This window comes from Ornithodoros turicata, chromosome 5, assembly GCF_037126465.1.
Source record: "Ornithodoros turicata isolate Travis chromosome 5, ASM3712646v1, whole genome shotgun sequence".
NCBI lineage: Eukaryota > Metazoa > Arthropoda > Arachnida > Ixodida > Argasidae > Ornithodoros > Ornithodoros turicata.
This window is the reverse complement of record NC_088205.1, coordinates 72,754,604-72,779,443: the sequence shown is the minus strand read 5'-3', so window position 1 is coordinate 72,779,443 and position 24,840 is coordinate 72,754,604. Positions and strand designations below refer to the sequence as shown.

Here is a 24,840-nt window from a genome sequence, read left to right as displayed (position 1 = left end):
AACGACCTTGCGCGGATTGACAGCCGACCCCTTGACCTCAGACTCATTTTGGGACCATGGGACACACGAACGCAGATGTCCGTCTTACGACCCTTCATCAAATTCCTGCAAACTACCGGCCTGATCGACTCTCTCTAAAACCCTGTCAGCGTCGTCAGCATCATCCTCATCACCATCCTCTCATTTTCCCCCAATAACAATGGGGTAGCATTCTGCTCAATGAGCGGAAGTCATCCTCACATCATCGTCATCATGTATTTCTCTCTCTCTCTGACTAGACATAATGCTGAACTAAATTTTGAATTTACGACGACTCTTTTCTAGAACAGAGGTATCATCTCTCACCAGAATGGAGATATTAGCGATTAACCTAAAGTCACACGCAGAAGACATTGTCTTGCAGTCGCAATGCAAATTCCACAGCGTGGCATTCCGTCCAAGTGGTAACGTAAGGTTACTACACTTCCTTCGTTGAACAGTGACAGAGCCAAGATTCGCAGATGAGAAGCACATTTTGAATCTTACATAGATGGACCAAACTGTATATTCAGGTGAATCATACATGATTTGTGCCAACACAAAAGTGTCTCACTTGTCGCCTCTAATTTGCTCCCATGGAATAGGAAGTCCACGAGAGTGGATGTTGTGATTTATACCTTATCCATTGGTGTCACAAAACTGGATTAGCCCTTATGATCACACTTTTGTGCCTAAACCTTATTATTATTATTTTTGTATGTGGGAGGGGATTCAAAAGCAGCTTTTTTTAGTGCCTCTCCATGTGGGGCCTAGATGTCACAATTCTATGTTAATTATGTAGGACTTCCTCATGCATATACTTACAGTAGCTCCTCTTCTGTGGACACCGTGGCGCTCCCTTCCAAACACACATCCTTTGGTGCACTTAAAGACAATCCTGAAGGGGCAGCTAAGTTCAATTGGCAGGATGCATCCTTTCTGCTTTGCGGAGAATAGCAGCCGTGCTAAGGAGGTTAAGAATGAACAGAATGTGAGCTTCTGTGAGTGTTTCTGCTCAATGATACTCGCGAAGTTCGTCTTCAGAGACCCGAGACATCGTCCAACGAGCAAAACGCGCGTGTCTCTTGTACGGGCGTCACTGCTTGCGACTAGCCACTATCTGTTTTTCTCTCGTTGTCCCTACACTATATTGATTTAGTGCACCTTATTCCAAGGACTGTGCAAGAAAAAGGGAACGCGGACACTCAAGGGCAATAAAAACGAAGAGTCCCCTCCCAGGCATAGCAAAGCTACACTCTAAACCTGGTACCTTCTAGTAGGCAAAATTTTCAAAATTTTTACCCTCTATTTCAGAAGTTACCTTGTAACCTATGGGCAATACCCTCGATGAACGTTAGACAGATCACCTATAAATAGAGGTTACTGTCTCTTAACCGCCACACCGGCGTCGGTTTCGCCAGGCATGGCTGTCTCTAAGACGCTCTCCTCTTCACAGACGCTACAGAACAAATGGTGCTCAAAATGAGCTCTCATCAGTGCAGAACGCATACTGTCATTCGGAACATATAGCTATAATATACGTAATTCATCTAAGGCCTTCCAGCGACGAAAAGTGAGTGATCACTACATGTACAGATTCACATGTACAACAAATGAAAGAAAGAAATAACTGCAACTGGAGCATATGTATTATTTAATTGGTAAACCTGGAACTACAGCTGAGGCAAGAGCGCGAAGACGTCACGATACCAACACTTCAGCTGTGGTGGACGACATTCAGTTTCAAGGAAGTATACTCTTTGCAGTCCTCACGTTGTTGCAACTTCCTCTCCAGTACGCCGGAAACATTTCTATTCCTTTCTGATATGTCAGAATGACACATCAGCGACACGGCTATATGGTTTACCAGAAGCACAAGAAGAAGTAAAACACAAGGATGACAAAGGACTAAGCAAATAACGGACGTAAGAGACACACGTACACGCTGTGATCACCCCAGGCCATAGTCATGATTTAATTGTTGTTGTTGTTGTACACACTGTGTTGAACCGTTGAACCGCGTTAGAGAGACAGACTGTGCTGTGATTAGCGTTCCTAGATTGTCCAGCAAAAACGTAACCACGTAAACTTTGTAGTGAACATACCGTAGAAATACCCTGATAAAATTCCGTCACTTGACCCTTTTGCATTCTTCACAATTCTGAACACGATCCGCAGTTCGCACAGACGCAGAGACACAATAACGTAACGCACACTGATCCGACACTCTCGTACTGAATGATTGAAGGTGCGGCTTGAACGAGAACACAGTGACTTTTGAGCAGTACCTTTCATATAGGTTACCTTGCAAAGAAACGAGAAAAACAAACGAAGGAAATTCAAACGCGGAATTCGTTTAGAAGTTACAACGTTCCTATAAAGGACACATTTATAAGTTATGACGATTGGATTTCCGTTGAAAACTGAAGTAACCTCTATTGCTCCTCTAGTGTCACGTTACAGGTCGTGTTTATCCTCTAAATAGAGGTATCGAACGTGTAACCTCTACGATATTTGGAAATCTACGTCTATATAAAGGTTACATATTGCTAAAAGTTACAATAAAGGGTACCGAGTTAAGAGTGTAGCGCCTCCCGCGCATATTTGCTAGTGACCTAACCGTGGATTCTTCGTGTTACACTTCCTTGGTCTGTGTATATAGAAGTATCTTGTGTATTTATATTCGACGATCAGCTAGCTGCTGTTTTCGTTTCGTTTCTTTCTTTCCACCCTTGTGGCAAAGGATCCGTAGTCTCACTTTTCGCCTCTAATTTGCTCCCATTGAACGGCAAGTCCCTGAGAGTTGATGCCGTGATTTATACCTTCAATTTATATACCTCAAGTATACACTTATATGTATACAGAAGTGAGACGAAAAAGGTACGGACAACAGATTTTAGGGAAGTTAGAATGCACACTAGTTGATTTAACAGGGAAACATCAAAACACCATACCTAAAGCTATGGGGGAAAGATCGGCGTTCCGACAGTGGTACAGTCTTCCTTTGATTATGTCATACTCTCAATGCACACATACCGACATACATATCCCATACACTTGTCAAAAACATACAATGCGGATCGATTTAATTGAATCTCTGCTTGGTAAAGTCCTTTATCCAGTTTTCCCTTCAACTGCAACAGACTCTTATTCATTTATTTGGAGTACAGTCTGCAACATGAACTGCAGGTCAGAACCGCAAAGAGTCTATTCAAGCAACGATGAAAGATGGGAGTCACTGAAAAGGTTAGCCAGTTGTAGGACTCGAACCCACATCTTCTGGATTTCCGTTCCAGGGCTCTACCAATTGAGCTCAGCTAACACGACTCCCCAGCGACTTCCAGGGTGCGTCATCTGAAGGGACAAACCAGTCACTCTCTCTCACTCAACCTCATTTCACTCTTACATTTTTGCTAACTCATACACACATTCGTACGACGGGATCGACGCAATTCTTTCGCGTTTGTCTTGTTTTTGCCGTTTCCTCCTCTCTCACCAACTCTCTCGACCTCAAGTGTGCGCCGGAAACCGTCTCCCTTATATTTTGCGGACCGCTCGCTTGCCCAACGCCCAACGATACCCGTCCACACCTTCCACACCCCCTACGGACTGTCTGAGTAAGTTGTCTGAGTAAGTGATGTCGCTGTATGTCTATGTGAAGGGCTGAGAGATTCTGGCTGTTTCCTGCGACAGATGCGCAACACGGCTAGGGGATGGGCGTAGCAGTAGTGTTTGTATGGCGATTTCCGTCTGACTTTGTACGTGTGCTTCACGCTATTTTGGCGTGTGCGCGCTTAACACTTAAATATTCATGCCGCTACAAATTGAATGATGGCGAATAATGACAGTCTTTGTATTGTGCCCTTGAAACGAATAATCGAACGGCCGCGAAATCGACACAGGTAGTCCCTCAGATTTCTCTTTCGTTTTTCTGTTGCTGTCCTCCGGATAACGACGGTTGGTCACGTGCACTAGGACGCGGGAAAATTTAAATAGTGCCCAAACAATCCCAGAAGCTTGGATGAAGGCTCATATTCAATAATAATGAGGACATGTATGACAGTACTGCCATTATAGTACGTTATAGTGTACCATACACGTGTCAAAAACATGCAATGTGGATCGATTTAATTGAATCTCTGCTTTGTAAAGTCTTTTATCCAGTTTTCCCTTCAACTGCAACAGACTTTTATTTATTTATTTGGAGTACAGTCTACAACATGAACTGTAGGTCAGAACGGCAAAGAGCCTATTGAAGCAACGATGAAAGATGAGAGTCACTGAAAAGGTTAGCCAGTTGTAGGACTCGAACCCACATCTTCTTGATTTCCGGTCCAGAGCTCTACCAATTGAGCTCAGCTAACACGCCTCCTCCAGCGACTTCCAGGGTGCGTCATCTGATCGAGGGCTTGAAATTCGCACAAGACCGTCTGACAGTCGAAAATGTGACGTCCGCGTTACACGGCATGAGAATGGAACGAGACGTGGAATTGTTTTTGCCCAAATTTAAAGTAGAGCAGACAATGCAGCTGAAGAAGGTACTAATGGACCTGGGTGTCAAAGACCTGTTCAATTATTCGGCAGACCTGACAGGGATTACTGAGCTGAACGAGGTAAAGTTCTCTGAAGCTGTGCACAAGGCGTATGTTGATGTCAACGAAGAAGGTATTGAAGCAGCTGGGGCGACGGCCATGGTGATGTTTTACTGCATGTCGACTGCAATTTCTGTACCGAATGTCTTTAAAGTGGACCATCCTTTCATGTTTTTCATTATGGCTCGAGATGTGGTACTGTTCTTTGGTTCCTTGGCCCACCCGGTCTAGATGACAGTCATGTGACGGCAAATCTTCCATCATTCCGCCAACCGGCAACATAAGTTAAATAAAGCATGTATATATCTAAAGCATATATAAGCGTCCGATATTTGTTTTGCTTGTAGATCTCATCCGTTTCCAGTGTGAGAAACCGTTTCTAGACGCCAAAATGAATGCCTCGCGACAACGTGTCATTTCTGAGTCTGTGTGTCGTGATGCCCTCAAGACTTGAGGAACTACCGAAACGGCACGAGCAACGAATATTATTCCGTCACAATATTAGCCACGCATAGATTCTTCACCGCGCTCGTAGTGATATTGCTAGGGAAAGCTGTAGAATGCAAATAAATATGCTGATTCAATCACGTTCGATTGGTTTCTATTAATCTCCGCTGTGACAAATCTGCAGACAAAAGCTGACGTTTATTATTATTATTATTTTCCCCCAAGACAACGAAATATCACGGCACAGTGTTTTGTCTTTGCTTTCTCATGGAAAGTCGAACTATTGCATCATAAGCTTCGACGAAAGTTTGTAAGAAATTATGTGTGTTTTTGAAGAGTGTCATACGCCTACATAACACATTGCTCTTTTAAAAAGCAATCCGAATAGAATCTTCTATGCAGTCGTGCCAGGTGGTGGTGATTGGTTTCGGGGCTTCTACTCCCCCCTCACTCGAACCCGTACCTTTCATAACGCACTTGGGAAAGGGACAACGGAATTGAAATCCTCCTCCCCGTGTAAAGTTCCATAGAACCCCTCCCAAAATATTGTTCTGGTTGCGCCACTGCTCCAAGGGCATTTCTCGAGGGCTCGCATGATGTATTATTAAGTATGAAGAATGAAAGAACAGACAACGTTAGAGTACAAGAGAGAAAAGAAGAAAAAACACTCCACAGCGAAGTTTGCTTTGTTTAAAGTATGAAGTAAACCAGTACTCTATAACAGTTCGACCAGTTTAACAAGAGCTGGGTGCGTAGTTCATTAGAACATTCTGACATGTGCCTTCAGGAATGCAGGCCTAATGTGCCAACAATAAGCATTACGCATTTCATTTTGAAGCAATAGATCTGCCATTTCATCTCTTCTCACATGCAAGCATAAAAACCGTGATGCGCGATACGCGACGAAGATACCAAAAGGGAGAGAATAAAGCGTGAGAATAGTTGTCTTTGATTGATCGATATTTCTGGATAGAATTTGAATGCAATGTCGAGGCTAAGGTACCACTACTAAAAACATTTATTTACTTAATTTACTGTTGTGTCCGCAGGTCGTCTTGTACACCCGCAATACACGACATGGGCACGAAGGTAGACCTCGTCCAGCCACTGCTGCATTTCGCCATCGACGTCTACCAACAAGTGCAGAGATCCGACACTTTCTTTTCGCCCTTCAGTATCGCAGCTGCACTGTCCATGACCCTGCCGGGAACACGAGGCAACACAGCCAAGGAGATCGCCACTGCTCTGCACATAAGAGAAGACATTCACGAGGCTTTCTCGCAGCTTCAGAAATCCTTGCAGGGTTGTGCGTGCGAACTTAACATCGCAAACCGCATCTACAGTGATCGAAGGTTGAACCCGTCGCATGCATTTTGCGCTTTGCTGGAGGAGTATTACTCTACTACTATAGGAACTGTGGACTTTGGTGAGGACGACACACGTCAGAAGATCAATGCTTGGGTCGAACAGGTCACTAACGATAAGATCAAAGACCTCTTGGCACCAGGCACTGTGGATCCCTCTACCATGCTTGTCATAGTGAACGCCGTATACTTTAAAGGTGCCTGGAAGAAGACCTTCTCAAGATTTGAGACCGAAATGAGGGATTTTTACGAAACGTCTTCCACTGCAAAGAAGGTGGACACGATGTTCCAGAAGGGAAACTTTAGGATGGGATATAACGAGGAACTGAAGGTGACCACTTTAGAACTACCTTACAGAGGGGACATGGCTTCTATGGTCATTCTGCTGCCAGATGAGATCGAGGGCTTGAAATTCGCACAAGACCGTCTGACAGTCGAAAATGTGACGTCCGCGTTACACGATATGAGAATGGAACGAGATGTGGAAGTGTTTTTGCCCAAATTTAAAATAGAGCAAACAATGCAGTTGAAGAAGGTACTCGTGGATTTGGGTGTCAAAGACATGTTCAGAGATTCGGCAGATCTCACGGGGATTACTGAGCGGAAGGATGTAAAGTTCTCTGACGTCGTGCACAAGGCGTACGTTGATGTCCACGAAGAAGGCACTGAGGCGGCTGCGGCAGCAGCTGTATTGATGGGGGTGGGTTGCTGCATGAGAGTTCGGGATCTTAAACCGAAAGTTTTTAAAGTGGACCATCCTTTTATGTTTTTCATTCTGGCTCGAGATGTGGTCCTCTTCTTTGGTTCCTTGACCCACCCGGTATAGATGACAGTCATATGACGGCAAATCCTCCATGATTCCGCCGGCCGGTGACATAAGCGTCCGATGTCTGTTTAGCTTGAAGATGTCGACCATTTGAAGTGTGAGAAACCATTTCTAGACGCCAAAATGAGTGCCTCGACAGCGTGTCATTTCTGAGTCTGTGTGTGTTGTGATGCCCTTAGACTTGAGGATGTACCGAAATGGTACGAGCAACGAATATTTTGCCGCAATATTAACCGATCTCAGGCGATATTGCTGTAGGGAAAGTTGCAGAATGCAAATAAACATGCTGATTCAATCACGTTTTGTTGGTTTCTATTAATCTCCGCGGGGTCAGGCGTTGTGAAATCTGCAGACAAAATGGAAGGGTTTTTTCTATTTTTTTTTCTTTTTCAGAAGACAACAAAGCTCGCACCGCATTGTGTTGTCTCGTCTTTTTCTGAATGCCGAACAGTACATCCTTTCACTAAAGCAAGCGCCACTGTGAGACGCAAAGGCTCATGGGAACTTAAAGCACCTCAAAGGGACGGTCTTGTACCCTTTGCCCCTCTCATGGAGTGTATCATTCGATTGCCCTTTGTTGAAAATGGAATACCGCAAATATACCCAACAAAACACGTCACGGTTACTAAGCAAGTTACTAAGACAACAAAGCTCGCACCGCATTGTGTTGTCTCTTCTTTTTCAGGGAAAGCCGAACAATATACCTTTTTACTTTTTACTAGAGCAAGCGCCACCTGTGGGACGCAAGGCTCAAGGGAACTTAATGCGGCTTAGAGCATTACGACACGGCCAGAACAACACCACATAGATAGAGAAAGCCTGCTTATTCGTCGACGTGACGTAACAAAGAGTCAGTCAATCAGGATCGTGTCTTCAAAGGCAGTAGCAAATCACGAACGAGCTTTCAGCGGTCATAGCCGTGGAGACGAACTGCCGCCGTCTGCGAGCAGTGACTGAACATCCCCACGTACTAAATGGGAAATCTTTTAAAATAAAACGCAAAACGGTCCCATATCTTTCTCAAGACTTATTTTCTGGAAAGCGGGTCGCACTTTTTGTGTACAGATTCAGGTCTATACAGGTTCTAGTCAGCTACAGTTCTTACTATGTACGTCGTATTGCCAACTATAGGATGGGACAAGCATATATATGTATTGGCATCGTGTCGGAACGTCAACGTAGCCTAGAAAGCGGAGGCAATTAGCAGGCCTCCTGTGTCTGGGTGGCGGTGGCCAGAGGCGGAGGTAGAAGAAGAAGAACAACAACATTCCCGGTGTGCGCAGCAGCAGCGTCAGCCGGGGTATAGCCGGGATAAACCGTAAACGAAGCAGACGACGAAGTATTGTCGATTAAAGTTCCATAGCACCCCTCCCAAAAAATTTTTGTGGCTGCGCTACTGCTCCTAGGGCGTTTCTCGAGGGCTCGCATGAGTATTATTAACCCTTTCGGCCCTGGCGTCGTCAAGATCGGACAGGTCAGAAAAAGTGCTCGTGCGGCTCGGAAACAAAACCGAGACCACTGGAACCGACATAGAACTGCATGTTGGGCATCTCACGCGTCGACGGCATCAATTTTCTTTCGTTAGTCGCGTGCCGAGCCGAAGACGAAGAGCTAAAAAATGGCGGAGGTGGGCTGTGGTCATGAATATGGTGGTCATGAAGCCCGCCATATCATGAACGCGGAATTGGTAAACTTTGTAATTTTATTGCGGCTTTCTCTACAGGGTAACGACATTTATCTTTTTCGATGACATAAAGTAAGACCTACGAAACATCACTGCGTTGAGAAACTGATCGGTGCGCGCTTGCCTTTTGTATTCCGGGGTGTTAATCACTTGGGCGATTTTGACACCATCAGGGCACAGCGGTTGTGCAAATAGGGCGCGTATGTCGATGGTCCATGCAGCACTCGTTGCATAACTTGCGATCCTCTTCTCCATTTTGGTACTTTCTCATGATTTTCAAATATAGTGGCCTTCCAGACCCTCACTCTTTGGTGAGGGGGATCTTTCTCGAAGAACGTACATGAGGGGGATGGGTACGGACATGCTTTATTGCTGGACTAGGTCGGGGCCGAGGCGATCGGTCCATCGAGCAAAGATAAAGCAGCGAAGGCAGCGAAAAGAGCACATAAGTGTATGAGGGCACACGTAGCGAACCATCTCCCTATCGAAATTGCTTGGTCCCTAGTCCAATCCAGCCCAGCAACGATCTGCGCTCAGAGCTCTTTTGACATTTCTGGACACCATCGGACTTCGATCGTTATTGTGAAGGGGCTCATTATTTTATTGCCCACATCCCCACCAGCAATGGGGTAGAGTATCACCTCTGGCGATGAACCTCCCCACTCTCCATCTCAAAATAAAGTTGTTGTTGTTGTTGTTGTTGAACCCTTGTTGAACCATCGTGATAATGGGAAGAAATGTGCGCCAGTGTCACATCTCTTCTCAGCTGACATCTTGACCAGGTGACAGCTTACAACAATCTACAAGAGTGACGCACCATATCGATGCATTTCCTTTTCGGAGTGCATACCAAAAAGCGTGTTGCTCATGGAATAAATTATCCAATGTTCGGTCGAAGTTTTTTGCAACACCCCCATGCTTGGGGTCCTGGATAAACCGCAGCACCCTGCTGTCTGTTCTGAGAAGAATACGTTACACAGTGTCGGTGGAGCAAGCCTGACAAATGCTATGCAAGACCCATATTGTCCAGTTGTCGTGAGTATATAAGTGCAGCATAGAAAGCGTCGATAAAAATCCTAACCGTTGTAGGTAAACCCTACGAAAACGACGCAATCGAGTAAACCCTATGAATTTTTTTGGTTTCGTACCAATGGTCCTCAAATATGTTTCACGTGAAGACGGTTTAGACTTCATGTGTTCATGCTGCTTGTACTATCGTCACGAAACGCGCGTTCAGTCAGCCCTGCCATTCACTAGACTCGCAGCCTTCGTCTCCCATATGCCCCCGCAGTCAACAACCATTGAGCCCTGGTGTCCTGTTTTGACGACACGTAGCCATTTTACGAAATAACTATGAACTGAATATTTTTTTTATGTAAGCATACTATATGGGTGCATAGTAGTAACAAAAAGTAATTTTTAAAACATATTGCTCAAAATAAATAATTCCAGCGCCGAAAGGGTTAAGTATGAAAAAAAAAAAAAACGGACAATATTAGAGCACAAAAAAAAAGAGAGAGAGAGAGAGAACAAAGAGCACTCGATAGCGAACTTTGCCTGGTTTGCAGTGTGCAGTAAACCAGTACCCCTAACAGTTCGACCGGCGGTTCAGCAAGAGCTGGTTTCGGTATTTCATTAGAACATTCTCACATGTGCTTTCAGGTATGCAGGCCTAATGTGGCAACAATAAGCATTACGCATTTGGTTTTGAAGCAATAGATCTGCCATTTCATCTCTTCCCACACCCAAGCATAAATAGGCGTCGAAGCAGCAACAACAGCAACAATAGATGATGACGATGAGATGGGGCGTCGAAGACATCAAAATCTGACGATAGAAAATTTTTATCTGAATGTAGGGAGTAAAGCACGAGGATTGATGTCTTTGATTCATTACTATTTTTGGACACAATTCCAATGCAATGTGGAGGCTAATGTACCACGGACTAAAACATATATATTTGATTTAGTATTATACAGGGTGTTTTGTTTTTATCATATGGAGATGTTCAAAAAAAGTTGTGAGAGAGTACTGATACTATTTTTGCAGGCTGGTTACGCGGCCATGTGAACATCCTGTGGGAAAGCGCGTGCAACTACTGTACGACTAATTATAATAAAACACGCCAATTACCTCGTTAATTAACTGTTGTTGGGAAAATGCGAGACAACAGAATAGGAAGCAGCCATTACTTGAGCTCACCCTCTTAAACAAAAATCCTGAAACAGCAGGTACTGTGATATCGATATCGCCAAACTTTGGCATGCAAATGAGCCGAAACCAGAACTACGAACTTCTCGAGATTAAGCTCGAGATTATGCGAGACATCGCTTCGGATTATCTGGGCTGGAAAGCGGTCTTTCTGGGCATCAGATCATCGCCTACTCCAATCAGCTCCGTCGCTAAGGAACACGTGGGCCTCCGATGGCGAACACCCATTATAGAGCTCGAGAAGTGCGTGGTTTCATCTCATTTGCATTCCAAGGTTTGGCAATATATATCTCGTTTCAGGATTTTGTAACAAAAAAAAAGGTGAATTTGAATAATGACTGGCTCCAATTCTTCTATCTGTCCCGAAAACATCTAATTAATAAATAAATTATGAATAAATGTATAATTAGATGTCCAGCAGTTACATACGCTTTCTGACAGGACGTCCGCCTGGCCGCATGACCCACTTGTGGAATCCGCATCTAGGTAGCCCTCATAGTTTTATTACAAACAAATTGTAAAGCGTAAAAAAGAACGCCCTGTATAATTAATAACTATTACACGAAAATTATTATTATTCAAAGTCTGCAAAGACTGCCCAAAATATGAATGTTGTACCCGCAAAACTTCACAGTTACGGATTCTCCACGAGCAGTCGCGTCTCCGCTTTCCATCCCACTTTGGAAGACAGCCTGCGGCTGTGATGAGAGAAATCGGCGTTCGAGGAACAGTGTTGCCAGACGCATCGCTGGTTGACGTGTCGCAGACCCGCAACGTCATATTTCTCGGAACTAGAAATTAATTTTATGATACTAACTCGTCACGCGAAAAAACAATGTTGTCGGACCATACAGTGTGAAACATGTATATTGCAGTGGCATAAATTTAATAATGTTCTGACGTCACGAAATTTAGTCCGTATATATGGTTGTACTAGTTTAGACGTTCTTTCGCTCGACCAACATTGTATGCTGCTAAGAAAACTTCGTGAAACTGTTTCCGCAGGTAGTCCTGGACACTCGCAATATGGGCACGAATATGGACCTCGTCCAGCCAATGCTCAATTTCGCCATCGACGTCTGCAAACAAGTGCAGAACTCCGACACTTTCTTTTCGCCCTTCAGTATCGCAGCTGCACTTTCCATGACCCTTCCGGGAACACGAGGCAACACCGCAGATCGCCACTGCTCTGCACATAAGAGAAGACATTCACGATAGAGCCCTGCGCGGATGAGATTTTTGGCATCCGCATCCGACCCTTATCCGCGCACACGTTATCCGCATCCGATCCGCATCCGCACAATACACAACAGTTTACATCCGCATCCGATCCGCTGAGCAAACCGCACCATCCGCATCCGATCCGCAAAATCCGCACGTTTCGAAAGACGCGTAAAGACCGCCGGAAGCATGTTGGTATAATTTCGGATGCCTCCATGCTGTCACGGAAGGACTCAGTCATGACGACAAGCAAAAGTAAACCTTTCTTCAAAAGCGATATGGAGAGACTTCTGGAACGCGTGGAACGCTACCTCGTCGGTGCTCACGCGGTTCGAGACGCCAGAGTGCATCCTCTCCCGTCTTGCCGCCGTGCATGGTCAAAGGTGAACCCGAGCATGCGCTCGAAAAATGACAGCACGCGGTATATCCGCATCCGATCCGCTACCGATCCGCTGTCTTCGTATCCGCATCCGATCCGCACACCGCAGAAGGTGCTAAATTTTCATCCGAATCCGCAAGTATCTTGCGGATATCCGCGGATATCCGCTTCCATCCGCGGATGGTGCAGGGCTCTAACACGAGGCTTTCTCGCAGCTTCAGAAATCCTTGCAGGGTTGTGCGTGCGAACTTAACATCGCCAATCGCATCTACAGTAATCGAAGGTTGAACCCGCTGCGTGCATTTTGCGCTTTGCTGGAGAAGTATTACTCTACTACTATAGAAACTGTGGACTTTGGTGACGACGCCGTTCGTGAGAAGATCAATGCCTGGGTCGAACGGGTCACCCACGATAAGATCAAAGACCTCTTGGCACCAGGCACTGTGGATTCCTTTACCATGCTTGTTATAGTGAACGCCATATACTTTAAAGGTGCCTGGAAGAAGATCTTCCCACCATATCAGACCAAACCGATGGATTTTTATGAAACGTCTTCCACTGCAAAGAAGGTGGACACGATGTTCCAGAAGGGAAACTTTAGGATGGGATCTAGCGAGGAACTGAAGGTGACCACTTTAGAACTTCCTTACAGAGGGGACATGGCTTCTATGATCATTCTGCTGCCGGACGAGATCGATGGCTTGAAATTCGTTCAAGAACGTCTGACAGTCGAAAATCTGACGTCCGCGTTACACGATATGGGAATGGAACGAGACGTGCAATTGTTTTTGCCCAGATTTAAAATAGAGAAGACAATGCACCTGAAGAATGTATTGATGGACTTGGGTATCAAGGACCTGTTCGATGATTCTGCAGACCTGACGGGAATTACTGAGCGGAAGGATGTAAAGTTCTCTCACGCTGTGCACAAGGGGTATGTTGATGTCAACGAAGAAGGCTGCCGCGGCAACAGCTATGGTGATGACTTATTGCGCGGCGGCTGTGGTTGTTAAACCGAAGGTTTTTAAAGTGGACCATCCCTTCATGTTTTTCATTATGGCTCGAGGTGTGGTCGTCTTCTTTGGTTCCTTGACCCACCCGGTATAGATGACAGTCATATATGACAAATCCTCGATCATTCCGCCGGCCGCTGACATAAGCGTCCGATACTTGTTTGGCTTGTAGGTGTCAACCATTTCCAGCGTGAGAAACCGTTTCTTGACGCCAAAATGAGTGTCTCGAAAGCGTGCCATTTCTGAGTCTACGTGGGTTCTATATGTGGGTTGTGATGCCCTCAGACTTGATTTTGTCGCAATGTTAGCCGCGCAAATATTCTTCACCGCGCTCGTGGTGATATTTCTATAGGGAAAGCTGTAGAATGCAAATAAATATGCTGATTCAATTACGTTCTGTTGATTTCTGTTAATCTCCGCGGGGTTCCGCGTTGTCAAATCTGCAGACAAAAGGGAACGTTTGTTTTCCGCAAGACAACAATGCTCGCACCACATTGTGTTGTCTCTTCTTTTTCGGGGAAGGACGAACAATTGCATCATAAGCTTCGATGAAAGCACGTGAGAAATTATGTGTGTTTTTGAAAAGTGTCCTACGTGACATTTTATTCTTTTATAAAGCAATCCGAATAGAAGCGCATTAGAGTAGCCAGGAGGTGGTGGTTGTCAACGTGGCAAAATTGAAAACGTGTTATTGCCGTGTCGGTTGCGTTGTCTTCAAACTCTTGCGAATATCGAAACGTCACGAGCAACGAACATTTTGACACCAATAGCCACACAGAGATTATTCGAGATATTACAGATAGATTAGATTAGATTAGATAGATAGATTATGCGCGGAGAGAGAGCAGATGGTGACATCGCTAGAGGAAGCTGCAGATTGACTTTCCTTCTCCTACACCTTTCTCTCCGCATCTTGTAGGAGGTCTGTACTTGCTTGTGTATAAATACACACGTACTCATACTGTCATGGCGTCTCTCGTCGCCGCCGGACGAAAACAGTAGTTCCTAAATAAGCTACAATACGGACTAAATATCGCGTTTCTATAGAATCCTACCGAATAGTATAGGCCATTGCAGCCCATGTATACCTCACGTTGTATTCTTATCAAAATGTTGTTTCTCTACGTGACACGGAAGTATCATGAAATTAATTTCGAGTTTAGAGAAGTATGACGTCGCAGTTTGCGCAACCTGCCGCCCGGTCTGGGATCGTTGTTCCTCTGAGGTCGATATCCGTTTTCCTCACCACAGCTCCTGGCAGTCTTCCAACGTGAGGCGGGGCATAAAGACCGGAAAGGTGCGCGCCCAGTTGTTTGAAGACTACAAGACAGACGTGAGACGCCAGAGCTCTCGAGGACGCCATCTGCTCTCGGAGAATCCGAAACTATCAAGTTTCGCGGGTTCTCTGATAATTTGTGGAATCACGTAATGTAATAAGCCCAGCGGTCACCCTTCCACATCAGACACTGGCCGTTATCCACCAGGACTAACCTATTAATTAAACGTGTCTATGTTATACTTAACTATAATTGACCAGGACGAATTTGTGTCAGCTTACATGTCAGAATACATGTCAGCATAGATGTAGTGCAGTGAGTGTGCAAGGGAACACGCGAATAAATAAAAAAATAAATGAGAAAGTGCATGGACGTTACATGGACTATGCAACCTATAAGCGGTGCGAGCGATGAATAAATCATGTGATGCAAGATGCCAAAGACCGACTCCACTTTCCCGTGTAGTCTGACCCAAATGATTGTAGGGAAGTACCTATTCTTTATTTTCTCGTGCCACAATCTACCTTCCTTCTCTTCGTCTGATCTTCCCGGAATCCTACAATGTTCACTGACGGTATCCATATATTACGTACTGAGAGCGAGGTTGATTTATAATACGAAGTAAAACAAATATTTAATTAGTCGGTGGTCGCACTTCGAGTGAAATCGACTTGCGGACCGCATGGACATATAGGTACATCATGGAGGGCCGAACAGTAGAGAAACGACCGTTATTCCCTCAAAGCACTTTAAAATTTCATTAAATATATATAGTATGAATAGGAGCGTCTATATATTGAGCCCGAAATGCGCGTCTAGGAACGCCGCCCCCAAAGCGACGTCCGGCCGGCACTATCAGGTAGGCGCGGTACCGCAAATTGACTTCAACTGTCATGGCGTTTCTCGTCGTCACTGGACGAGAAATATTGCTCTAGTAGGCCTTCCTCCGCCTCCCATTCCGCACAACGAAAAAAGCGCCCAAAACCTACAGCTTGCGGACTGTCTCAGTAAGTAAATTTGTTCACGAGTTAGTTGTTCAGTCCAGTCACTGTCCATGCATGCAAAACTCGGTTAAGAAATTCTGCTTCCCGCGATAGATGCACTACACGCCTAAGGGATGGGCGTGGCAGTGACGGCTCTGTGGTGGATACGGTTTTCGTCTGACGTTGGATACGCGACAGTCACGTTGAGCACGACGTTGTAGTTTGGGCACTTAAATATGATGCCGTTACAAAATGACAGACGGCGGAACATGAGCTGAAATACGGGAATGAGCTTGGTTCTGCCGCCGTTGAAACGAATGAAGCTCACTTACCCTTACACAAACGTCCGGCAAAAGTCGTACAGCACACCTCTGTTTTCTCTTTTTAAGTTGCTACTATTCGAAAGACGAGAGTGAATCGCGTGCACTAAAACACGGGAAAATCGAATAATTGCATCTCATAAGCCTGGATGAAAGGACGCAAGAGATTATGTGAATATTACTACAGTTCAACCACTGCAGTCCAGGGTTGGGCCACTGAGTTTTTTGAAGAGTGACCCACGTGACAAAGCAATTCTTTTGCAAAGCACTATGTGAAAAGACGCTTCGATGCTTCTATGCAGCCAGGGTATGGTGGTTGGTTTCGTAGCTTCAGCTCCCCCTTTCCCCTCGAACCCGTATCTTTGATGGTGCATACTTGGGAAAGGGAACACGGAGATGAAATCCTCCTCCACATGTAAAGTTCTATAGAACATGGAATATTTTTCGAAAATGGAACATGGACATTTCTCGAGGGCGTGCGTGAGTATTATTAAGTATGTAGAATGAAAGAACAGATAGTGTTCATGCACAAGAAGAAGAAGAAGACTAAAAATAAAATAAAGAAAACTCGATACGAAGCTTGCTTTATTTAACGTGTGTAGTAAACCAGTAAATATTCAGCACTCCGTAAAAAATCGACCAGTTGAATAGCTATATTCGGTATTTCATTAAACTTTTCTGACATCTATGCTATAGGGTATGCAGGCCTAATGTTACGCATTATGCATTTATTTTTGCTGCATTGGTTCCTGTTTCCCTTCTATTCCCGCAAGCAAGCATAAATCCCACAATGCAATGCGCGTCGAAGACATCAAAAGCTGGCAAAAGAAACTTTTAATCTCAGTGATGGGAATACAGCGCGAGGATTCATATCTTTGATTGATCAATATTTTTGGGCACAATTTGAGTGCGAGTGCAGGTGCAAGGGGCACTACGGACTAAAGAAATGTGTATTTGATTAATTTGGTATGAATTGATCAACATCGCTCAAAGACCCAGTACGGAAAATATAAACACCGTCAGTGAACATTACGCGCAAAAATTCACAGGTTCGGATTCTGCAAGAGCAGATGACGTCACGGGGAGCACTGGCGTCTGTCTCGTAGGAACAGCGCGCGTCTCCGCTCTCTGCCGCACGTTGGAAAGCGAAATAGAACTGCAGCAGCGTTCCAGAAAAAGTGTTGCCAGATGCGTCGCAGGTTGACGCGTCGCAGACCCGTGAAGTCGTATTTCTTAATACTAGAAATTAATTTTTTGATACTTCGGCATCACGTGAAAAAAGTAAAGAAAAGAACAATGTTGTCAGGGAATAGAGCGTGGGACACGTATATTGCAGTGGCATAAATTCGGCAAGGTTCTGACGTCACGAAATTTAGTCCGTGGCTGTAGTTTAGACATTCTTTCGCTCGATCAACATTGTCGATAAAAAAACTTCGTGACGTCGTCGATTTGTTTCCGTAGGTCGTCTTGGGACACTCGCAATACACAACATGGGCACCAATGTGGACCTCATCCAGCCACTGCTCCATTTCGCGATCGACGTGTACAAACAAGTGCAAAGCCCCGACACCTTCTTTTCGCCCTTCAGTATCGCAGCTGCACTGTCCATGACCCTACCGGGAACACGAGGCAACACAGCCAAGCAGATCGCCACTGCTCTGCACATAAAAGAAGACATTCACGAGGCTTTCTCGCAACTTCAGAAATCCTTGCAGGATTGTGCGTGCGAACTTCACATCGCCAATCGCATCTACAGTGATCGAAGGTTGAACCCGCTGCGTGCATTTTGCGCTTTGCTAGAGGAGTATTACTCTACTACAATAGAAACTGTTGACTTTGGTGACGATGACGCGCGCCAGAAGATCAATGCATGGGTCGAACATGTCACTAACGATAAGATCAAAGACCTCTTGGCACCGGGCACTGTGGATTCCTTTACTATGCTTGTCATAGTGAACGCCGTATACTTTAAAGGTGCCTGGCAGACGAGGTTTGAAGAACATGCGACCAGCCCGATGGATTTTTACGAAACGTCTTCCGCTGTAAAGAAAGTGGACATGATGTTCCAGAAGGGAAACTTTAGGATGGGATATAACGAGGAACTGAAGGTGACCACTCTAGAACTACCCTACAGCGGAGACGAGGCTTCTATGGTCATTCTGCTGCCGGATGAGATCGATGGCTTGAAATTCGTCCAAGACCGTCTGACAGTCGAAAATCTGGCGTCCGCGTTACACGATATGACAATGGAACGAGACGTGGAATTGTTTTTGCCCAAATTTAAAATAGAGCAGACAATGGGGCTGAAGAAGGTACTCATGGATTTGGGTGTCAACGACATGTTCAGAGATTCGGCAGATCTGACGGGAATTACTGAGCGGAGGGATGTAAAGTTCTCTCACGCTGTGCACAAGGCGTATGTTGATGTCAACGAAGGCGGCACTGAGGCGGCTGCGGCAACGGCTATGGTGATGGTTTGCCAAATGGCTGCTGTGTTTCTTGAACCGAAAGTTTTCAAAGTGGATCATCCTTTCATGTTTTTCATCTTGGCCCGAGATGTGGTCCTCTTCTTTGGTTCCTTGAGCCACCCGGTCTATAGATGACAGTCATATGACGGCAAATAATCGGTAATATTGCAAATCGATGACGTATAGGCGTCCGATAGTCGTCTGGCTTGTAGGTGTCAACCACTTCCAGCGTGAGAAACCGTTTCTTGATTCCAAAATGAGTGTCCCGACGTGGGTTCTACGTGGGTTGTGATGCCCTCAGACTTGATTTTGTCGCAATGTTAGCCGCGCAAATATTCTTCACCGCGCTCGTGGTGATATTTCTATAGGGAAAGCTGTAGAATGCAAATAAATATGCCGATTCAATTACGTTCTGTTGGTTTCTGTTGATCTCCGCGGGGTTCCCCGTTGTCAAATCTGCAGACAAAAGGGAACGTTTGCTTTCCGCAAGACTACAATGCTCGCACCACATTGTGCTGTCTCTTCTTTTTCGGGGAAGGACGAACAATTGCATCATAAGCTTCGATGAAAGCACGTGAGACATTACGTGTGTTTTTGAAAAGTGTCCTACGTGACATTTTATTCTTTTATAAAGCAACCCGAATAGAAGCTTCTATGCATTAGAGTACCCAGGAGGTGGTGGTTGGCAACGTGGCAAAATTGAAAACTTGTTATTGCCGTGTCGGTTGCGTTGTCTTCAAACTCTTGCGAATATCGAAACGTCACGAGCAACGAACATTTTGACACCAATAGCCACGCAGAGATTATTCGAGATATTACAGATAGATTATATTAGATAGATAGATTATACGCGGAGAGAGAGCAGATGGCGACATCGCTAGAGGAAGCTACAGATTGACTTTCCTTCTCCTATACACCTTTCTCTCCGCATCTTGTAGGAGGTCTGTACTTGCTTGTGATAAATACACACGCACTCATACTGTCATGGCGTCTCTCGTCGTCGCCGGAAGAATACAGTAGTTCCTAAATGTGCTACAATACGGACTGAATCTTGCATTTCTAGAATCCTACCGAATAGTATACGCCATTGCAACCCACGTACATCTCAGGTGTATTCTTATCAAAATGTTGTTTCTCTACGTGACACGGAAGTATCATGAAATTAATTTCGAGTTTTGAGAAGTATGACGTCGCAGTTTGCGTAACCTGCCGCCCGGTCTTGGATCGTTGTTCCTCTGAGGTCGATATCCGTTTTCCTCACCACAGCTCCTGGCAGTCTTCCAACGTGAGGTGGGGCATAAAGACCGGAAAGGTGCGCGCCCACTTGCTTGAAGACTAGAAGACAGACGTGAGACGCCAGAGCTCTCGAGGACGCCATCTGCTCTCGGAGAATCCGAAACTATCAAGTTTCGCGGGTTCTCTGATAATTTGTGGAATCGCGTAATGTAATAAGCCCAGCGGTCACCCTTCCACGTCCGACACTAGCGGTTATCCACCAGGACTAACCTATTAATTAAACGTGTCTATGTTATACTTAACTATGATTGGCCTGGATGAATTTGTGTCAGCTTACATGTCAGAATAGATGTTGTGCAGTGAGTGTGCAAGGGAGCACGCGAATAAATAAATAAATAAATCAGAAAGTGCATGGACGTTACATGGACTATGCAACCTAGAAGCTGTGCGAGCGATGAACAAATGATGTGATGCAAGACGCCAAGGACCGACTCCACTTTCCCGTGTGGTCCTACCCAAATGATTGTAGCGAAGTACCTATTCTTTATTTTCTCCTGCCACAATCTACCTTCCTTCTCTTCCTCTGATCTTCCCGGAATCCTACAATGTTCACTGACGGTATCCATATATTACGTACTGAGAGCGAGGTTGATTTATAATACGAAGTAAAACAAATATTTAATTAGTCGGTGGTCGCACTTCGAGTGAAACCGACTTGCGGACCGCATCGACATATAGGTACATCATGGAGGGCCGAACAGTAGAGAAACGACCGTTATTCCCTTAGAGCACTTTAAAATTTCATTAAATATATATAGTATGAATAGGAGCGTCTATATATTGAGCCCGAAATGCGCGTCTAGCAACGCCGCCCCCAAAGCGACGTCCGGCCGGCACTATCAGGTAGGCGCGGTACCGCAAATTGACTTCAACTGTCATGGCGTTTCTCGTCGTCACTGGATGAGAAATATTGCTCTAGTAGGCCTTCCTCCGCCTCCCATTCCTCACAACGCCCAAACCGCCCAAAACCTACAACTTGCGGACTGTCTCAGTAAGTAAATTTATTCACGAGTATATTCACGAGTTAGTTGTCCAGTCCAGTCACTGTCCATACATGCAGAACTCGATTAAGACATTCTGTTTCCCGCGATAGATGCACTACACACCTAAGAGATGGGCGTGGCAGTGACGGCTCTGTGGGGGATACGGTTTTCGTCTGAGGTTGGATACGCGACAGTCTCGTTGAGCACGACGTTGTAGTTTGGGCACTTAAATATGATGCCCTTACAAAATGACAGACATCGGAACATGAGCTGAAATATGGGAATGAGCTTGGTTCTGCCGCCGTTGAAACGAATGTACCCTTACACAATAAACGTCCGGCAAAAGTCGTACAGCACACCTTTGTTTTCTCTTTTTAAGTTGCTACTATTCGAAAGACGAGAGTGAATCGCGTGCACTAAAACACGTGAAAATCGAATAATTGCATCTCATAAGCTGGGATGAAAGGACGCAAGAGATTATGTGAATATTACTACAGTTCAACCACTGCAGTCACGGGTTGGGCCACTGAGTTTTTTGAAGAGTGACCCACGTGACGAAGCAACTCTTTTGCAAAGCAATATGCGAAAAGACGCTTCGACGCTTCTATGCAGTGGCTTAGCCAGAGGGTGGTGGTTGGTTTCGTAGCTTCAACTCCCCCTTTCCCCTCGAACCCGTACCTTTGATGGTGCATATTTGGGAAACGGAACACGGAAATGAAATCCTCCTCCACATGTAAAGTTCTATAGAACATGAAATATTTTTCGAAAGTGGAACATGGACATTTCTCGAGGGCTTGCGTGAGTATTATGAAGTATGTAGAATAAAAGGACAGATAGTGTTCAAGCACAAGAAGAAGAAGAAGAAAAAAAAAAAAGAAAGAAAGAAAATAAAGAAAACTCGATACGAAGTTTGCTTTATTTAACGTGTGTAGTAAACCAGTAAATATTCAGCACTCCGTAAAAAATCGACCAGTTGAATAGCTATATTCGGTATTTCATTAAACTTTTCTGACATCTATGCTATAGGGTATGCAGGCCTAATGTTGCGCATTATGCATTTAGTTTTGCAGCAATGGTTCCTGTTTCCCTTCTATTCCCGCAAGCAAGCATAAATCCCACAATGCAATGCGCGTTGAAGACATCAAAAGCTGGCAAAAGAAACTTTTAATCTCAGTGATGGGAATACAGCGTGAGGAATGATATCTTTGATTGATCGATATTTTTGGGCACAATTTGAGTGCGAGTGCAGGTGCAAGGGGCACTACGGACTAAAGAAATGTGTATTTGATTAATTTGATATGAATTGATCAACACCGCTTAAAGACCCAGTACGGAAAATATAAGCACCGTTAGTGAACATTACGCGCAAAAATTCACAGGTTGGAATTCTGCAAGAGCAGGTGACGTCACGGGGAGCACTGGCGTCTGTCCCGTAGGAACAGCGCGCGTCTCCGCTCTCTGCCGCATGTTGGAAGAGCGAAATGCAGCTGCAGCGGCGTTCCAGAAACAGTGTTGCCAGATGCGTCGCAGGTGGACGCGTCGCAGACCCGTGGAGTCGCATTTCTTAATACTAGAAATTAATTTTATGATACTGCTGCATCATATGAAAAAAGAAAAGAAAAGAAAAGAACAATGTTGTCGGGGAATAGAGCGTGGGACACGTATATTGCTGTGGCATAAATTCGGCAAGGTTCTGACGTCACGAAGTTTAGTCCGTGGCTGTAGTTTAGACATTCTTTCGCTCGATCAACATTGTTGATAAAAAAAACTTTGTGACGTCGTCGAATTGTTTCCGTAGGTCGTCTTGGACACTCGCAATACACAACATGGGCACCAATGTGGACCTCATCCAGCCACTGCTCCATTTCGCCATCGACGTCTACAAACAAGTGCAGAGCCCCGACACCTTCTTTTCGCCCTTGAGTATCGCAGCTGCACTGTCCATGACCCTACCGGGAACACGAGGCAATACAGCCAAGGAGATCGCCACTGCTCTGCACATAAAAGAAGACGTTCACGAGGCTTTCTCGCAACTTCAGAAATCCTTGCAGGATTGTGCGTGCGAACTTAACATCGCAAACCGCATCTACAGTGATCGAAGGTTGAACCCGCTGCGTGCATTTTGCGCTTTGCTACAGGAGTATTACTCTACTACTATAGAAACTGTGGACTTTTGTGACGATGCCGTGCGCCAGAAGATCAATGCCTGGGTCGAACAGGTCACTAACGATAAGATCAAAGACCTTTTGGCTCCAGGAACCGTGGATCAGCTCACCCTACTTGTTCTAGTGAACGCCGTATATTTTAAAGGTACCTGGCAAACGAGGTTCGAAGAACATGCAACCAGCCTGATGGATTTTTATGAAACATCTTCCACTGCAAAGAAAGTGGACATGATGTTTCAGAAGGGAAACTTTAGGATGGGATATAACGAGGAACTGAAGGTGACCACTCTAGAACTACCCTACAGCGGAGACGAGGCTTCTATGGTCATTCTGTTGCCGGATGAGATCGATGGCTTGAAATTCGTCCAAGAACATCTGACAGTCGAAAATCTGACGTCCGCATTACACGATATGAGAATGGAACGAGACGTGGAAGTGTTTTTGCCTAAATTTAAGGTAGAGCAGACAATGGAGCTGAAGAAGGTACTGAGGGACTTGGGTGTCAAAGACATGTTCGATGATTCGGCAGATCTGACGGGAATTACTGAGCGGAGGGATGTAAAGTTCTCTCACGCTGTGCACAAGGCGTATGTTGACGTCAACGAAGAAGGCACGGAGGCCGCTGCGGCAACGGCTATGGTGATGGTTTGCCGCATGGCGGCTGTGTTCGTTGAACCGAAAGTTTTCAAAGTGGATCATCCTTTCATGTTTTGCATTTTGGCCCGAGATGTGGTCCTCTTCTTTGGTTCCTTGAGCCACCCGGTCTATAGGTGACAGTCATATGACGGCAAATAATCGATAATATTGCAAATCGATGAGGCGTCCGATAGTCGTTTGGCTTGTAGGTGTCAACCATTTCAAGTGAGAGAAACTGTTTCCTAGACGCCAGAGTGAGCGCCTTCATTTCTGAGTATATGTGTCTGTTTTGTTGCCCTAAAACTGGAGGAAAATAGAAACTGCATGAACAAAGCATATTTTGTTACTATTAGCCACGCAGAGATGCCTGGCCGAGCTCGTGGTAACATTGCTTGGGAAAGCTAGAGACTGACTTTAACAGGTGCAAATAAATATGCTGATTCAATTACGTTGTACTGGTTTGTAATATTAAGCTACGCAGGTGCCACGTTGGGAAATCGGCAGACAAACGCAACGTTGTTTCTGCAAGAGAACAAAGCTCGCGTCACGTTTTATTATTTCCTTTTTCAGATGTGGTTTCGCAATTCCCTGTACGTAAGCCTAACAAGAAATATGTACTACAGCAATATTCTGTGCCAAAAGGTGGAGGTAAAATGTATTATGTCAATGATGCGTCGATCAAGCGACGGTAACACAAAAATACATGAGGTAGATAATTTAAGCAGAAATAAAAACTTATGAAACTCACTTCTCATGAGCTGTGGGCAACCGACGAGCGGAACATATCGTCTGCGAGCCAACAGACTGTCGTCTGCGATGGAATTCGCTGCATTTCTATACGGTTAGACGTGCAACGACATTTACACGTATGCTTCACCCAGATTATGTTTACGAAGAATATAAATCTCGCCTTTTGTACTACGGCTTGTAAAAGCAGGGCTCCTGGTTCTCTCCTTT

The 24,840-nt window shown here is 45.1% G+C and overlaps 3 protein-coding genes and 1 pseudogene across 3 annotated transcripts; all 4 read left to right on the top strand.

The window, feature by feature from the left end:
* Positions 1–3,545: 3,545 nt before the first annotated feature.
* LOC135396184 (leukocyte elastase inhibitor-like) lies at positions 3,546–7,545 on the top strand. The gene is made up of 2 exons (XM_064627211.1): positions 3,546–3,635; positions 6,107–7,545. Exon 2 carries the CDS (start codon positions 6,135–6,137, stop codon positions 7,245–7,247), a length of 1,113 nt encoding a protein of 370 aa, XP_064483281.1. The 5' UTR covers positions 3,546–3,635; positions 6,107–6,134; the 3' UTR covers positions 7,248–7,545.
* A 4,635-nt stretch (positions 7,546–12,180) lies between these two features.
* Positions 12,181–13,849, top strand: LOC135395932 (leukocyte elastase inhibitor-like; annotated as a pseudogene).
* Positions 13,850–15,910: 2,061 nt separating this feature from the next.
* Positions 15,911–19,211, top strand: LOC135394738 (leukocyte elastase inhibitor-like). The gene is made up of 2 exons (XM_064625644.1): positions 15,911–16,039; positions 17,797–19,211. The coding sequence occupies exon 2, from the start codon at positions 17,826–17,828 to the stop codon at positions 18,936–18,938; it is 1,113 nt and encodes a 370-aa protein (XP_064481714.1). The 5' UTR covers positions 15,911–16,039; positions 17,797–17,825; the 3' UTR covers positions 18,939–19,211.
* A 1,771-nt stretch (positions 19,212–20,982) lies between these two features.
* On the top strand, positions 20,983–24,331 carry LOC135394737 (leukocyte elastase inhibitor-like). The gene is made up of 2 exons (XM_064625643.1): positions 20,983–21,090; positions 22,881–24,331. The coding sequence occupies exon 2, from the start codon at positions 22,909–22,911 to the stop codon at positions 24,019–24,021; it is 1,113 nt and encodes a 370-aa protein (XP_064481713.1). The 5' UTR covers positions 20,983–21,090; positions 22,881–22,908; the 3' UTR covers positions 24,022–24,331.
* The last annotated feature ends 509 nt before the right edge of the window (positions 24,332–24,840 follow it).